The sequence below is a fragment of the Scardinius erythrophthalmus genome, assembly GCF_964197995.2.
Source record: "Scardinius erythrophthalmus genome assembly, chromosome: 11".
NCBI lineage: Eukaryota > Metazoa > Chordata > Actinopteri > Cypriniformes > Leuciscidae > Scardinius > Scardinius erythrophthalmus.
The window spans coordinates 38,455,582-38,472,235 of NC_138231.1; the positions used below are offsets into that span (position 1 = coordinate 38,455,582).

The 16,654-nt window shown below is 39.0% G+C and overlaps 2 protein-coding genes across 6 annotated transcripts in view; one reads left to right on the plus strand and one right to left on the minus strand.

Annotated features, from left to right (window-relative positions):
* The first annotated feature begins 4,485 nt into the window (after window positions 1-4,485).
* chac1 (ChaC, cation transport regulator homolog 1 (E. coli)) lies at window positions 4,486-6,543 on the plus strand. The gene is made up of 3 exons (XM_081379420.1): window positions 4,486-5,230; window positions 5,340-5,375; window positions 5,685-6,543. Exons 1-3 carry the CDS (start codon window positions 5,060-5,062, stop codon window positions 6,093-6,095), a joined length of 618 nt encoding a protein of 205 aa, XP_081235546.1. The 5' UTR covers window positions 4,486-5,059; the 3' UTR covers window positions 6,096-6,543.
* A 179-nt stretch (window positions 6,544-6,722) lies between these two features.
* ino80 (INO80 complex ATPase subunit) overlaps window positions 6,723-16,654 on the minus strand; it is a 41,421-nt gene continuing 31,489 nt past the window's right edge. For 4 of the 5 annotated variants that reach the window (XM_081379419.1, XM_081379416.1, XM_081379417.1 and 1 more), the window contains exons 28-37: window positions 15,775-15,902; window positions 13,493-13,587; window positions 13,037-13,109; window positions 11,780-11,938; window positions 11,250-11,352; window positions 11,039-11,127; window positions 10,444-10,605; window positions 9,929-10,088; window positions 8,156-8,377; window positions 6,723-8,074 (exon numbers count right to left, since the gene is read on the minus strand). In XM_081379419.1, the coding sequence (XP_081235545.1) occupies window positions 7,872-8,074; window positions 8,156-8,377; window positions 9,929-10,088; window positions 10,444-10,605; window positions 11,039-11,127; window positions 11,250-11,352; window positions 11,780-11,938; window positions 13,037-13,109; window positions 13,493-13,587; window positions 15,775-15,902 (1,394 nt within the window). In that variant the 3' untranslated portion in view covers window positions 6,723-7,871. The remainder of the gene's footprint in view (window positions 8,075-8,155; window positions 8,378-9,928; window positions 10,089-10,443; window positions 10,606-11,038; window positions 11,128-11,249; window positions 11,353-11,779; window positions 11,939-13,036; window positions 13,110-13,492; window positions 13,588-15,774; window positions 15,903-16,654) is intronic. The other variant, XM_081379418.1, reaches the window with a different exon arrangement.

A 16,654-nucleotide genomic window follows, 5' to 3' on the forward strand; every position in this document is an offset into this window, starting at 1 on the left:
TGCTAAAATGCAATACCAAAATGCACAATTTAAAACACATAATGTCCAAACAACAGCCATCATGAGCCAGACACCAGTAAACCCAAAGGCCCTCCATCTGCAATGTTCTTCACTAACACTAGATGTCGCTAAAATGCCCGTGCGGTTTGTATATTAACACATGATAAAGGTCTAAAAAAATACATTTGGTGTCTGTCTGTCCTTGAAGTTTTCTTTTATAGGATGCATTTTGTGACATTTTAAATTCTTTAACCATGCAACAAATATAACAATTGAGTATTTACAAGGTCAAACAATTATCAAGTGATTGTCATGTAGCCTATTGATGGGATAGTTCACCCAAAAATGATAGTTCACCCCTCCTTCGTGTCATTCTAAAACTGACTTTATTTTATGGAACATAAAAGATTTTTCTGAAGATCTGTTTTGCCCAAACAATGAAAGTCAATGGAGTCCGTTGTTGTTTTGGACCTCATTCACCTTCACTATGGACAATAATAGTTAGTTGGAACATTCTTCAAAATTTCTTCAAATACAATTATATATTTTTTAAAAAAATCTTATCATGTGTACCACAGAATAAATAAAAAAAAACGACATATGGGTGAGTAGGCCTACATGATGACAGAATTTCCATTTTTGGCTAAATTATCTCTTTAATAAATAAAAAAAAAGAGGCTTTAAGTCTTAGCTTTAAGAAAGGTTAAATAACAGAAGTGGTGATCACAATAAATATATAATTACCAAACATTCTCATCTATAATCTCAATTTTATCATGTATGGCAGGAAGAATGTTTAAGTGCAATATATGTGTGCATGGGAATGTGTTTTTTCTTAGATTTTCTGGCTCTGTATTTTAATGCAGATTTGTTGGTCTCCACCCTATGGCAGGCCAATTCCCTGCAGGACTATTTATTATGGGTATGTTTCAGACTGAAACTAGTTGAATTTCAAACTTACACGACAACCAAGGTAAGCAGCATCTCAGCTAACAGATTATTGTTATAAGAACGTTCTTCAATTATTCAGTGTTGTTTCTGGGAATGTAAAAAAATATCCAGTTTTCTTGATGTTAGAGGAATGTGTTTTAGAAGGTATTATGTTCCTCAAACGTTCTTTCAACGTGAATGATTGTTTCGTGTGACGTTACTATCGTGATGATCAGCGGCTGGGCGATATGGCTGAAAACTGTATCACGATATAAGCGTTTCATATCGGTCGATATTTCGATAATTATTTTTTATGACCTATTTAAAATAAGGACCAGGAGAAAAATATATTACATTTAACATTTTTATTTTAAACTTAACCTTCCTCTGATTATAATCCCCTCAGTTATAAAGGCAGAAATGTCAACACACACAACCATGGAAAACTCAAATAATTAAGATGTTAACATAAGTCTAAAATCACAATGAACACTTAACAATTATCTCTTAACATTAAGGTGCAAAATTAAAGAATAGGCTACGTAAAAAATGCTTAATAAAGTTGAATAAAATAGTGCAAAGTGTTAAATATAAACATAGAGAAACCGACGACAGTCTTGCATAATTTGCAGACGACATTGGTCTGACTACGGTCTGTTTGCGCGTTTTCTTTTCTCAGATCGGATAGCTATCCGACCGATCGTGAAAAGACCAGGTGTAAATGCCCTCCGAAACGCATTCAAGTCGGATTTGAATCCGATCGCTCAAACCACTTCAGGAGGAGGCCTGGGCAGCATTCCAGACGAAACTGGACAAGTGTAAATGCATCTGGTTGTTGAAACCACATATGTAAATGGTAGGCTACTCCTCCCAAAAATGCAAAAAAACAAAAAAACAAAAAAAAAAAACGTGTGATAGGCTATATGTAATGTTATAAAGCCGATCAACATGGCTGCCTCACTGTCAAATGACTTGAATGTTTTTTTTTAAATAGCTTTTTCTATAATTTTGCTTATTTGTTAGAATTGAAACACTTTTTGAGCATTAAGTAATAAAGTCACCCGATTTGATAAACATAGTTTGTAACTATGATTTGTGTAAGATTGTCTAAAACTAAGTGAAAATAAAAATGTAGACACACACTTAGACATCAACACTCATCATACAAGCCTCAACAATGGTGACATCAAAAAATGATTCAGCTGCATTATTTTTTCATGCCGCAATGCATGCTGGGAGCCACGAATGTGTTTTGAAGGCATGAAGCAAGTCATCATTGTTGTGTTTCATACGCTGATTGTTGATGTCTGTGAGTGTATGAATGACAAAACATTTTCAGACAAAGTTTTAAACAAAGTTAACAAAGACTGCGTTATTTATATACACTCACAGTCATCAATACTCATCATCTGAAATCCAACAATGGTGATACAAACGATATTTATCACATCAGCTTGACTTAAAAAAAATTCAATAACACGCCAACAATCACAGAAAAAGCAGATGTTTGACCATTGAAGAAGCCATGTTGATCTGCTTTATCATTTCAGAAATGTTTTCTGAAAACGTCTACATGGCTGAAGAAAAGTCAATTAACAAACGTCTCTCAAATTATTATTATAAATTATTTTTCTTTCAGCGCTTGTTCACAGCAGGTTTCAGGAGCATCAGTTACATCACAATTATGGTAATTAAGATACACATTCAATCAATTATGCTGTTAAATTGTTTCAGGAATTTGAGCAACAGTAAGCTTTAAGAAATGTGTTGGTAATGGCTAGAAACTAAGTAACAAACAGCAAGTGTGCAGTTCACATGACCCTCTTTCCATTCCGCATTTGTCACTCATATAAGGTCAGCGGGGGCCGGTGTGTCCGAGTCTAAGGTCACAGCGCTAGAGAAAGTAAACAGGCTGTTTCGTGAAAGGTCTGGTCACTGGAGCTCCCCCGTCTGCCTGAGCTATAGGCAGAGAAAGGCTTGTGCATCATGTAGACTTTTAAGGAGCTTACATGTGCTTGTATCTTATGATGCCAGCTAATACCTCTATTTATAGATAATCCTATTTCAACCAAATAAAAGCCTAAGCTACACTAGGAAATGTCCAGGAGTGGCAGGGGGCCAAGGGTGTTTTGTTTATCAACCGAAACTGAACTTTTTACAAGAAAATAGCGGCAAAAATAACAAATATAATATTTCCATTCATCCAATTCTTGTGACATTCAATGTCTCATTTACATGGAAATGATTACAAAAAGGTTAGTTTGCAATATAGGTTATTAATCAAATAAACGCATCATTTCTGTTAAAATTAGAAAAATACCACTATCCTCATTGTCAACGAGTGAATATTAGTTGAGTCAGTCTGGTAGTCTAATGGCTTCGGAACTGGGCTGATACTAAAATCGCAATTCCCAAGGAGGGCTGACAAAGGAACTGTTGCGTTACTGAGATCACAAGTCTGACCTGCCCGTTTTTCTGGCTTAATAGTTTTATGATGCTGACATGTTGTTATTCTCAGCCTGGTCAAATACCTCTGAATGACTCTTATGGAGATATATCAATGTAATGACACTGAATCATCCAGACAAGAAAAAAAACATTACATAAATATTTGTTTTGCAAAGAACATGACGCAAACTCAAAGGACAAACAACATGTACTCAGAGTACCTTCCAAATTTAAGGTACTGATGACCTTAACTTTATCATAATGTGTAAATAAAGTGAACAACATGAGATGTAAACAACTAGAGATGAACAAATGTGGTTGTCACAGTGGAAACCATCAGGTATAGCATTGGATGTCACAGGTTTGTAGAAAGATTATGCAAATACTATGAATGACAGGTTATTTCATTCTAAAAAAATGGAAAGATCTGAAATATGTCATGGATAGAGATTACAGACAAAGGAGATCTAAAATACAAGCCGATGCCATAGCTTAAAAGATCTTCAGGAAGAAACTAATCTTCCTCAGCAGTCATGATAGGATAAAACTGAATCGAGATGTTGCAGTTTCTGATGACAATTTGACTAGACAATTGCATTTAAAGCAAAAATAGCAACAGAAAAAGGAATTGGTGGATATGCTTTGCAAAAGCATCTTAATTTCTCTTTATATTATATTATATTATTACCCTACACAGTAAATGCGGTTTGAAAAATGGATTGACATTATATTATTTTGTTACATTTTTATACTAAATAGTATAAATTATTAGATTATTTTCCAATGAAGACTTCTTACTTAGTCAAATCCGATACCTTGTAATGTATGAGACCTGACTCGGTCTCAAAAAACATTCTTGGCCTGATGCAATACTCTCAGTCTCAGTACGTGCTGTGCCTGTATCTATCGCGGCTTGAAACGCTTGTTTCAAGTTGCATCAGCCGAGCAGACTTTAAGCGACAGATCTGCCGGCGAATGAGCGTGAGAGTTTTCTGTGACTGACGGCTGGGCACGCCTATGAAATTAACCAACTGCGCACGTTTGTTCCGGGTTCGTGAGCCAATCAGACAGTTATGCGCTTATAGAGTCACGGTGAGATGAATTGGTTGGATAGAAGGCAGGACGCCCCGCCCTAGCTACGCTAATGATTGGTCCGGATTTTGAGCAAGGTCAGATACGCCCATAGACATCTCGCATATAGTCTGCTTCAAACCAGTCCATATTTCATCATCCGCTCTCGCTGAGGAGGAAAAGCAGCACGGCAAGCTAGGGTGCCCGAAAGCAACGGTTAAAAGGCTATTTCTTCTGACTTTAAAGAGTCGTGTGATTTGCTGGTTAGCGGTTTGTTGGTAAACAGCAGGCTTGGCGAGTTAGCAACCGCTTTTGTGTTATATTCGAATTGAAAGAGCCGAAGAGGCCGAGATGGAGTTTTAAGGCAATGATGCGGTAACTGCACGGCATCGGCATGCACCAGGCACAGAAAAGCGATTTGCGGGACTGCACCATCACAACTGCCAAGCAGTTGGGCTCTAATACCGTCCGCGGTATAGCCGTGAGCCAACCGATACCTCTCCTACTTGACAGGAGGAAGCTAACGTTAGCTAGTTAGCCTGTGGGCCCATTCACTCAGCTGTAACGTTACACTACTAAGTTACCCTTCCTATTCTCATACCATCCTAAGATGAAACCTCAAGACGTCGTCGCTGTAAAATCCAGCTTGTGGATCTTCGGTTACGGCTCGTTGGTTTGGAAACCAGACTTCAAGTACAAGAGGAGCAAGGTCGGTTATATTAAGGGGTACAAGAGACGCTTCTGGCACGGGGATAACTTTCATCGTGGAGATGATGAAATGGTGAGTTTTCCATTATAATTATATTTTTTTCTATATATAAAGAACGCACAAGTAAATACCTGAACAGTTCTCCCATTGCAACTTATTGACGTTCGTGTTTCCATGACAGCCCGGAAGAGTGGTGACGCTCATCGAGGAGAATGACGTAAGTGCAACTTCCACTTTTTATAGGAACAACGCTATGAATAGACAACCGAGAAATATATATACATGACTGATTTCCGCAAAATACTAAATATATTCAATTGAATGACATTTCATTCACTTTCATTGTGTAGAAAAAAAGATGTAATGAAATTAAACAAGTGACTGAGGCTGTCATTATACCCAAAATCTTTTAATTTTTCTGAAAGGAAGTAATTCGGTTTGGAACAATGACATATATTATAAACAGATTAAGAAACATGTTCGTTTCCCTCACTATATGTGACTAACCTTAAGTTTTTGTACACAGGCGTGCACCTGGGGTGTTGCCTTCGAGGTGACTGGCTCTCAGGTCGAAGAGTCTCTCAAGTACCTGAACGTGAGGGAGGCGGTGAGAGGAGGCTACCTGACCCGGGCCTTAGAGTTCTTTCCGCAGGGCACGAATCAGTCACCTGTCCAGGCTCTGGTTTATATCGCCACGGCTGACAACCCCATTTACCTGGGGCCTGCGAGCACGGAGGAAATCGCCGCTCAGATCGCTGTGTGCAAGGGGAAGTCGGGCCACAACATCGAGTACCTGCTTCGCCTGGCGGAGTTCATGAGAGTCAGCTGCCCCGACGACGACGACCCTCACCTGTTCTCTATCGAGGCAGCTGTTCTCACCACCATTAGACCCATATTGTTAGCATCTCAGAAACCTGTATCTTCTGTAAAACACTAAATATGTCACTGAGGCTATCAGCATCTAATCCAAACACCATTAAGGTCCTCCTAACATAAAGTTAACATTGCCGTCCTTGGGGTGTGATTTGTTATTTAATGGCTGTGTTCAGACATTTTATTCTCTCCATTTACTGTACTACGGTAAAGGTACTGCATTAAGGGAACATAGTATTTTAGGCTGTTGTCATTTTGATTCTACGGTGCGACATCGTGTATACTGTCAGTTTTCGTCATGTGCTCTTAACCCAAGTGTGTGGTGCTTTAATACAAATGCATGCGTGTGACAATGTATTGCCAAAGTTTGTCAAGTTCTAAAGCTGTTCGCATTTTGTTTCAAATATGTGGGCATGAAACCTTAACACTTCCATTTTAATTTGCACTGAAGCAGAATACTGTTAAGCCATTATAATTGTCTTTTTGCACATTAAACATTCAAAGAACCTGTATCCTTGTTGTCAAGTGGGTTTGGTGTGAAATGGAGTCGGTGTGTTTGTTAAATGTGTTTTGAAGCTGAGAGCTCAAAATGGCATAAGTGTTTTTGCTCTAAAACAAATAGTTTTGTAAGATTCAGCAGTAAATTGGTAACCTGTATGGGGGAAGAGAGTTATCAAGAATCACATTATCCCACAGTGAAAAATTCAAATCATTGAATCAATGTTTATTTAGTTTTTTCTCCAAGTTAGTAAAATGACCATTTGGGTTTTTTCTTTAGGTATTTACACTGACCTATAAAAATAGACAAGCAACTGGGGGGGGGGGGGGGGGGGGGGAATGGTGAACTTTGAAAGGGATGATACCCTTGAAATATTTACATACATAGAATATTTATCATCACAATTTAATGACAAAATAAACGCAGAAATGGCCTTTCTCAAAAACCACAGCCATTTGTCACAGATGCAACAAAACGACGGACTTTTTAAAAATAAAACAGCTTCGATACAATTTACAACTAGCACAGATCATCATAAATTACCAAGTTTTAACTTAAGCTATGTTACATTTCACATCCAAGTATTTTTAAGTCACGATCTGAGCAGTGACGTGTTTTTCGAGCAGCACTCACTTCAGATGTTTTTTCATTGCATTTACTACAAAAAACATTGATTTCTTTTATTCTTCCCAAGAGAAAATATATATTAGTATTTAAGCCAAAATCTTTGAATTTGCAGCAAATAAACATAGAAAGAGAAGGCCATTCGGTATTTAAACTGAACAAATGTCAACGGGTCTGTCCTACAAAAATAAGAGCAATCTTACAAAAGCAGTCTTATATGTTCATATGTGTTCAGGTAAAGACTTTGTTCAAGACGGTGTTTAATAACCAACATCCCACCCTGTTCCCATTTCAACTCATCTCTGCTGATAATGATGCCGAACATCATGATGTGCCAGAAGATGAAGAAAACTCCTTTATTCGGCCATGCTGCCCTTTGCTTACGTGGTCATCAGAAAACAAATAAGAGCCATTGCTAGAATAACAAACCCTTGGTCATCCTTACAACAGCTATTTTCTGTATGAAGGATCAATGAGCTAAACTTCATATACTGAAGATATAATTCTCAATGACTCGTTTTTGCTTCTAGTGCACAACCTCCCATATTGCTCACCAGCCACTGAAATAGATGCTAAGTTGGGTGTGGGCATGGAGTTGGGTTTCACAGTGACAGTAGGGCTTGATAGCGGCTCGACATCATAAGCGTGAGAATCGTCAACCTGGGACTGAAAATGTACTGGCCATGCTACAATCAAAAAGCAATGGTTCACAAGCTGCTACCGCCCACTGTGGTTGCTTGGTACTTTGCTTCTTTTAGTGGGGTTGTGTTGGCTTTGTGAACTGCCATGTGCTGAAGTCTGTGAGTTGGTGGTCACAGCGCTTCCTTTAGTCTGGGGGGAGGAGGTGCCAGCTGGAACAAAGGCAGGTGTGGTTGAAGACCGAATGAGAGCCGGTTGTACGGAGCCAGTTGCTGGAATACCTGGAAGAGAGTCGGATAACAATGGATGAACTATTATAGGCCTTAGTTTTCACCAGCAGTTCTGTAAGTCAAAAGTGTTACCTTTGGACTGTACACTGTATCCGTACGCAGCATAGGCCGCCGCTGAGGCCGCCGCCGCCCCTGCCATCGCTCCTGCCATGGCTGCAGCACTGCCTGCGCCGGACTTCCGGCCTCTTCCCTTCCTCACAGAACACTTGCCTGATCCTCCAGAGCCTTTGGGTCGTCCTCGACTCCGACCGGACCTCCCCCTGCCTGGACTGGAGATATCTTGCGAGGAGACACCTGAGAGAGAGTCATGTATGATGAAATTAGCTTCTTGTTGAACTACTGTTCAAAAGTATGAGGTCAGTAAGATCTTTTTTTTTTTTTTAATCAATAATTTCATTCAGCAAGGATGCATTAAAAGTGGCAGTAAAGACATTTATAATGTAAAAAAAAAAATCATCAAAAAATCCAGAAATAAACATATCAGTATCTACAAAAATATTAAGCAATATTATCAATAAGAAGAAATAATAATAAGAAATGTGACACCGACTGAACACTGGAGAAATTCAGCTTTGCCATCAAAGGAATAAATTACTTCTTAAAATATATAAAAATGGAAAACAGCGGTTTCAAATTGTAATAATATTTCATAATATTACTGTTTTTTATCAAATAAATAGCCTTGGTGAGCATAAGTGACTTTTTTCAAAAACATTTAAAAAATCATATCGACCCCAACCTTTTGAAAAGTAGAGTATGCTCAAAATTTGATTTCATAGATCCACGACTATTTAACGGTGCCAGCCAAACAACATCAACATGTTTCTTCTGAATCGTTGGAGTTTTTCATCTTCCACTAATCCTCAGTTTATTATAAGGTTGAATGCAGAAGATGTCTGAGCCACTGCGGCCTAGACTCACGCAAACCCTGTCTCCTTTACGGCCACAGTTCTGCTCGCATTTCAATCCCACAAACCTCTGCGCTCTCAGCCTAGACTGCAACACTGCCTATTAGCACTGCTCATCATTCGACAGGAAGGCAGCCAAATGTGTGCTAAATGAGGGGATCCAGGGATTTGAGCAGTAAAGCAACAAGCCCCAACAAACATGTATGTGACCAGTAAAGTGTTTTCCGGTTTCTCATTCTCGTTTACTAAGCATGCCTATGCACAAATTTGTGCGTGAAATCTGCATACAAACGTTTTCACAAACAAATAATGATTCTTCAATAACTTTTGTTCTAAAATGTATTCTAAGAAAAATGTAGGAACAACTAAAACCACTCCTTCGCAAAAATCACATACACTTGGCGGCCTTATAAACATGTTAAGTTTTGAATGTTGTTTATGTGTCTATGTGGTGTTAGACAAACCATGTGCAAATTCATAAGTCAACGCCATTGCTGAGTATTTTCTCTTTAAAAATGATGTGAACCAAAGAGAGAAAGCACCTTCCTTTTGTCTACTGCGACAAATACAAAAAGGGTGAGGTCTGAACTGTTGTGTGTGTGTGTGTGTGTGTGGGAATTGAAAAAAATAGCCTGTAACACCGGAGAGAGAATCTAACAGGAACGGGACTGCAGGATTTTGTAGGTGAAAGTAGGACAATGGGATGCAGACCGAACGGGAACGGACACGGGATAAAATCTTGGGGGAGAGGGACTGAAAAAAACATCCCTCGCTGACCTCTACTATTAGACATCAGAGTGGATTCCCTGCCCTTTCCCAACTTCCGACAATGCATAATACTGTATGAAATTTTATGAATACTGTATGTGTAATATGACAAGGCTTGCTGTGATATACATGAGACCAATTCAAAACTGAGCAAGCCGAGGGTACCCACCATTCATGGTGTCGGACACAGAGCCGGCGATGGAGACGGGAGAGTTGGTGGCGCGGGACTGAGGAGCGGAAGACATGGGTTCGTCCACAATTACCAGCATGTCGCTGCTACTTTCGTCTGCAGGAATGGAGCTGGGCTGGAGCTCACTGCTCAAGGAGATCTGCAGAGACACATAGTTCTGGGGGTGAGACAGGGACAGAGGGACAGCACCACGGAGGAGACAGCAGGACCAGAAGATGGATGAGGAGGAGGAAGAGCGCCATGAGATCAATGCAGCAAGCAAACGAGAGGATGTGTGTGGACAATGGCATAATAGCTCTATAGAAATCATCCATTCTTTGGGAAAGTTCTCACATGATTATTTTGTGGACTCATCACCTAAAGAATGTCATTACAGGATCGTACAATAATTTGACATCCTGACCTCTGCAATTCAACACACATTATCAAGATCACACAGTTATTTTAAATCGAGTCCAGGAAGTGCACATGGGTCGAGTCTCATTGGTTCTTACCTCACTGAAGGGGCTTGGCATGGCAGAGTCCATGTCCACGCTGATGAACGAGTCTTCTCCATCCGCAGACAGATTGGAGTTGTCTGCTGAGGGGACGTAAGGGATGACCACATTCACACCCTCCTTCTTCCTTTTAGTGTCGGGGTCATCCTCCTTTCTCTTCTTAAAATAAGAGGGATGCAGGGAGACAGGACAGTTGGACAAGAGTGGTTAGGGCATTTTCTGATAGATTTTTATTGAAATTTTGCATTATTTATATACTATTATAGTATAGTATAGTTTTGTATTTCTATTAAAGTTTCATTTATCTTTAGTACTTCAACTCCAACTTATTTCAGTTAGTTGCTAAGGCAAGTTTGCCATCTAATATTTACATTTATTTCACATGATTTTAATCATTGTAGTTAATTAATAGTTAATTAACAATAATAACAATGATATAGTGCACAACTATATTCTTTACCACAAGAAAATCATTTAGCAAAAAAAAAAAAGTTTTTATTGTGATACAGTATTTATTATTATTGTTGAACACCACTGCAAAGGAGAAATCTATTCTAAAATCAATTACTTGTGCCTCTATGAGGAAACTTACCCTTTCTGCATACTTATCCCTCTTCCTCTTCCGCTCTTTCACCTTACTGCACTCCTCCAGCTGCCGCTTCTCTTCCTGCCGAAAGCGCACTGCCGAGAAACACAACCGTACCATCCAATCAGAGGAGAGCAAACAGCCAATCGATTCATTTATTATTACATTATTTAGATTACACATATTCTTAACAGACCATAACAGAGTGGTAACTCACACTTTTTCTCAAGCTCCTCATCATCCAGCAGCAAGCTGACCACCTCTTTGGGCTTCAGAGTGTCAGGTTTAAAATTTCCTCCTGATATTACCATCCTCTGAATCTGAAGTGCAGATCCCACAGCAGAGAGTGATTATTGAGACAGAGAATAAATAAATCAAAGTAATAAGAGCAGAAAGAGGAGAAGACACGACTCTTGGAAACATATACTGACTATAATGATGTGTTGATACAGACGTATCACTGTTTAGAGCACATATGTAATTACAGTATAATTAGTGGTAATTGCAGTTGAAACCATGTGCTAAATATTACTTTAACCCCCTTGTCACTGCAAAGACTCTTCTGAGGTTTGACATTTAGTTAAATATCGTTCTTGTAACTTGAACTGACAAATGTAAGCCGTCAGGGGGAAAAGGGGGTAATTTGTCTATCCATTGTGGAATTAGCTGAATTAAAAGGAAAATGTGATACATTATATTTTGTGTAATCTTCTGGCCCAAGGAAGGCAGTAGATACTGTGTACTAACCTCACTCTTTTCTTTGGCTCTCTGTAGGATGCGTTCCTCAATTGTCCCTTTGCAAATAAGCCGATAGACTGTGACTTGCTTGGTTTGTCCTAGTCTGTGGGCTCGATCCATGGCCTGCTGGTCAACTGTTGGGTTCCAGTCACTGTCGTAGAAGATCACCTGGAAAGAGAGGATATTCATCACATTAAATGATCTCCACATACCGTATGAACTCATTCCTGTCACGTATAATCCACAGATGGCATTTTTTGTTCTTGCACACAAAATTCACGTCAGTTTAAAAGCCTCAGATTGCACAACTTCACAGTTAATTCGCTGTCTTTCTCGCTGCATATTGTACACAAAACTGAAAAGCACTTTCTGGATCTGGCAAGCTCTTATCTGATTGGTCAACGCAACTTCAGGGAGTAAGAGCACAGGGTTTTTTCCTCAGTCTGCTTGAAAACAAATCATGTTTACAAAGTAAGAGGCTGATACAATGAGCATTGTTGAAGTAATCACTGGATTTGCCAAAGTTTGACAGGATAGTGACATCAAATGAGTATTTTTATTTACCATTTTATGTTTTAGCAATAGCCTTTGTCTCCAAAATGTTGTCACGCCCTATTCATTTTACTCTTGATTAAAATGGCATCTGATTTTAGCTGACAACATTTTTGTTGACACGAGAGTCTAAAATTAAACCAAATATTCAAACATTTTATCTATTAATTTAAATATCGGCAACATTTAACAAAAACATGTTGAAACATGAATGTACGTCCTTGTACTATCAAAGAGCTTTAGTTTAATGGTGTTCATTTGCTAGAATAAAAAGTTTAAAAATATTTTTTTTATCATTAATTTTGTCAAAGTAATTTAAGTTAATTTAATAAATGAATTATGTTTCATGCAATAAATTTCAAAACATTAATAATTTATGCATGGGTTTTAACAGAAAAAAATATTTTCCATTTAATGTTATAATAATACTCTTTCATTTCAGTAAAGTGACTATATAAATAGAAACTGCTGCATTTTCATTTATCTGTTTATTTAATTACTTTCTATTATTGCGGTTTCCACAATTTTCCACAACTGTGGTTTGTCACTTTTCATGCTGACCATTTAGTCAAAGCTTCAAAGTGTTCATATTAAGGTCAATGAGTGCAGCGCTAAATTTCTTCAGGTTCATACTATATTAGGGGCCGTTCTCATGGCCTCTGGTGGGGGAAGGTGATCTGGTAATCATGATGTGCTGATGGGCTATGGCCTCACCGTGTCTGCAGCTGTCAGGTTGATCCCCAGGCCTCCGGCTCTGGTACTGAGGAGGAAGACAAAAATATCCGTCCTGCAAAGGGAGGGGAGACCAGAACAGTGAGAGAAAGCAAATAAAGCGGCGGCAGATCATGCTCTTTAAGGGGCCGCCCCAACCACCCAGGATTTACACAGAAAGACGTTTCAATATACAGCACAATCCTCTAGAAAATAAAAACCAGAGCCCACTGCACCCACAGAGAGCTGAGCTAATGCAAACCAGACCCTGTGAGGAAGGGCGGGGGGAGAGAAAAGAGCGCAAAACCCTCTGTGTCTGACAGCACCGCCAGGGATGAGGAATTTACGCTTGGTGACATTTCGAAAAAACAAGCCCCAATTAGGTTTAAGAAGAGACGGGCGCTTACAGACGTGTGCGTCTCCTTTCCAGTCCTGGCTGTTAGGCAACTGAAAACTCACCGGCTCTGGAAGTCAGCCACCATGTCCCGCCGCTCCGAAATCTTGGATGAACCATCCAGTCTCATGTAAGTATGCTTGCGGTACACCATGTACTCCTGCAGGACAGTTGAGAAACATTTCAAGTAGGAAAATGGAAAATTGTGCAGGGAAACAAGTCAACGATATAAACCTGGTGTGTCTATTTCACTTTAAGCCTCTCTTTAAACCTCTGGTTTTTTTAATAACGTTAATTAACACGCTGCCACAGACCCTCATTAACATTGGGCAGACTCTCTTCAGTGACTTTTCTCAGATGACCTCCCACTCTCCTACGCCACCCAGAGTGAAGTCTCGATTCCATTGGGTCTACGACTCAACTGGACGGCCTCCCAAAAGCACATCTGGACTGTATGAAGCCAGCATTAGCACTCTCCTTGACATTAAACGTCTTTGATTAGGACTATGTTCCAAACCGAAATAACATTAGATCACAAACACTAAGCTTCTCTGCAGCTGTAAGTAACAAATGGGACCATCTTAAACGGCATTATCCCGCTGAGAACATAACTCTAGGTTAGCAGAGTGTCAAACCTAACGTGATTTAGCCTGAGACTTAGGAACAATACCCGGAATACACTTGAACAGACCTCGAGTGGGAGCTGAGCTGTTGAACACATAACAAATTAGAAAACTTGACCAAAACACTCGAGGGGTCTGCTTGGAAAGACACACATTGCTATAGAATAAGGTTCTTATTCTGGGATCAAACTGGGATTCAGCGACCTGCAAGGGGGTGCTGGGTGGTCCACAGAATATATTTTTTTTTTTTTACAAAATGCTTATTTAGGGCTGTCAAAGTTAAACATGTTAAGTTCAGATATAAATTAAATGTTTAATGTAATGTTTTAAAACATTTTATTGAAACCTTATTGTAAAGTGTTACCCAAATATTTAATGATAACGTTAGAATAAAATATTCTCCAAGTCCACACAAAGTGATGGTTAAAATAAAAGAAGAATTTTTCAAGTCAGGATTAGTTATTCAATTTTTATTGAAGATTATGATGCCAAACATTTTTTTTCTTTTGAATTATGCGCACCGATGAGACGTTCACAGTGAGACCAGGAAGGTGCTTTAAAAAAAAATAGGGTTAATTTAGTTTTTTATGTTGACTTGAAGATAAAATATAAAGTGTACGACGCATCCCTGAAGTGCCAGCCTCATCAGCCCTGTGAAGTCCTCATCGACACTGATCCTCAACAAACTCGTCTCCATACCGGCGTGATGACTCCGACTTCCAACCAGATGGAACTGGATAATATTCTGAATGTTCTAATCCAATCTGACTTCTGACCTGTAATGCTGCCTGGATCATAATCATACACCGTTCGCTCGTTGGCCAGAGGAGAACTGGCCCCCCCGACTGAGCCTGGTTTCTCCCATGGTTTTTTATTCTCCATTATGTCACCTTGATGGAGTTTTGTTTCCTTTCCACTGTTGCCTTGGTTTTTGGCTTGCTTAGTTGGAGACATTTAATATTCAACAATACTATTGATCTGCCTTACTTAAGGTGGACGATGACGCAATTTTCATCTAGAAACAAACTTTGTTGTATTATTTTCATGTTATCACTGTGAAGCTGCTTTGATACAATCTGTATTGTAAAAAGCGCTATGACTTGTAGCTTTGCATGCAATGCCAAAACTATTAGACAATTAACAGCCAATGTTTTTCCATGCTTAACTTTTTCTATAGACAGTCTACTTCACAAATAAAGGAAGTCTCGTCTACGTAATCAGACTTTAGTGAGACTGCCATGGAAAATGCTTAAGCCAAAAACAAATTGGAAGGATATTCCTTTTGACTTGAGGTGTTTCTAGACTAGGAGAGCTGTTGTGTAGGACTATAAGCGGCCCGTGTTGACAATGTTATTGGAGGCTTCTACATTTAGCTCCATGTTTGGCTTGCTGCTGAACATGTGGCAAACAACTGTGCGCCTTTGGAAAAAGTGATTGTTTCCTCCAGTTATCTTCTCTCAACCGCCTTTGTCCAGCTACAACAATATGGAGCTATTTAACAGCAAACACTCCTTTCACAATGCTTGATCAAATTTCGCCATCTCTTCTTTTGTGAGATTAACACTCAAAAAACATTGAACATGTAAACAAAAACAAGTACAGCATGACCTCAGAAATCTATAATCGGATCAGTAGACAGATTTCTGTGGCCATGAAGCTACGTAATGTTCACAGGCCACAGAGCTGTCAGTCACCGACTGTGAGAAGCTCCTGGAAGTACTCACCTCTAAAAGGTCTATCATGCGGGTCATCTGAGAGTAAATGAGAACTCGGTGGCCCTGAGACTTCAGTCGAGTCAGCAGCAGGTCTAGAGTGTGAAGCTTCCCGCTGTCTGTGATCAGAGACTCTTTGTCTGAAGAACAAAGCGGAGAAAAACATTTCAAAATCACTGAGAAACGGTAAATAATGTGTCAACTCACAAGATCCAAACTGTATCCCACACTGTCGGAATGGAGCTGATTAGATAAATTAAAGGAATATAATGAATAAGCTTGTGGAGTGACAGCAATTTCCCCTCCCCGCTCAAAGCGTTCTGTAATCACTCCGTGTCAACTCCACTCCGGGTTTTCCATTTCCTGCTCCTCACTTGCCGATGACAGAAATCCCACTCTCAGTAGCAAAATCTGTACCCAGTTACCGATCCACTGTGAAGTCCTTTAAATATGTTTGATTAATAATATCTTGGACAACCAAGAACAAAACATATTAAAAGAAAAAATACTTAAGAGAAAAAAAATATTACGCTCAGGATTAAGTTATCGGAATGACCTTTCTCATATTTAAAAATTAAAATACTGCCTTATTCTGCTGTAAACATCAGTGATGCATGATATATTGTTACCAAATTGGTTACAGGCCAATATTAGATAATATTTTGTGTTCACTATATGTTAATCTTTAACACTATATGTCAATCTTTTCATACTATACATTATAATGTTGTAAAAAGTACAGAATTTTAATATTGGCCACAACATGAAAATAAATATTGGCTTATTGATGTCAAATAGAATTTTAATATTGGTTATATGTTTAATATATGTTTTTTTTTCTCGTTTTAGTTTAAATTATTGTCTGTAATTCACATCATCCTTATGAATCCAC

Coding starts and splice junctions, on each gene's coding strand:
- chac1 (XM_081379420.1), top strand. CDS start 5,060: ATGAAACCTCAAGACGTCGTCGCTGTAAAATCCAGCTTGTGGATCTTC. Junction 5,231..5,339: donor ATCGTGGAGATGATGAAATG/GTGAGTTTTCCA, acceptor TTTCCATGACAG/CCCGGAAGAGTGGTGACGCT. Junction 5,376..5,684: donor CGCTCATCGAGGAGAATGAC/GTAAGTGCAACT, acceptor TTTTGTACACAG/GCGTGCACCTGGGGTGTTGC.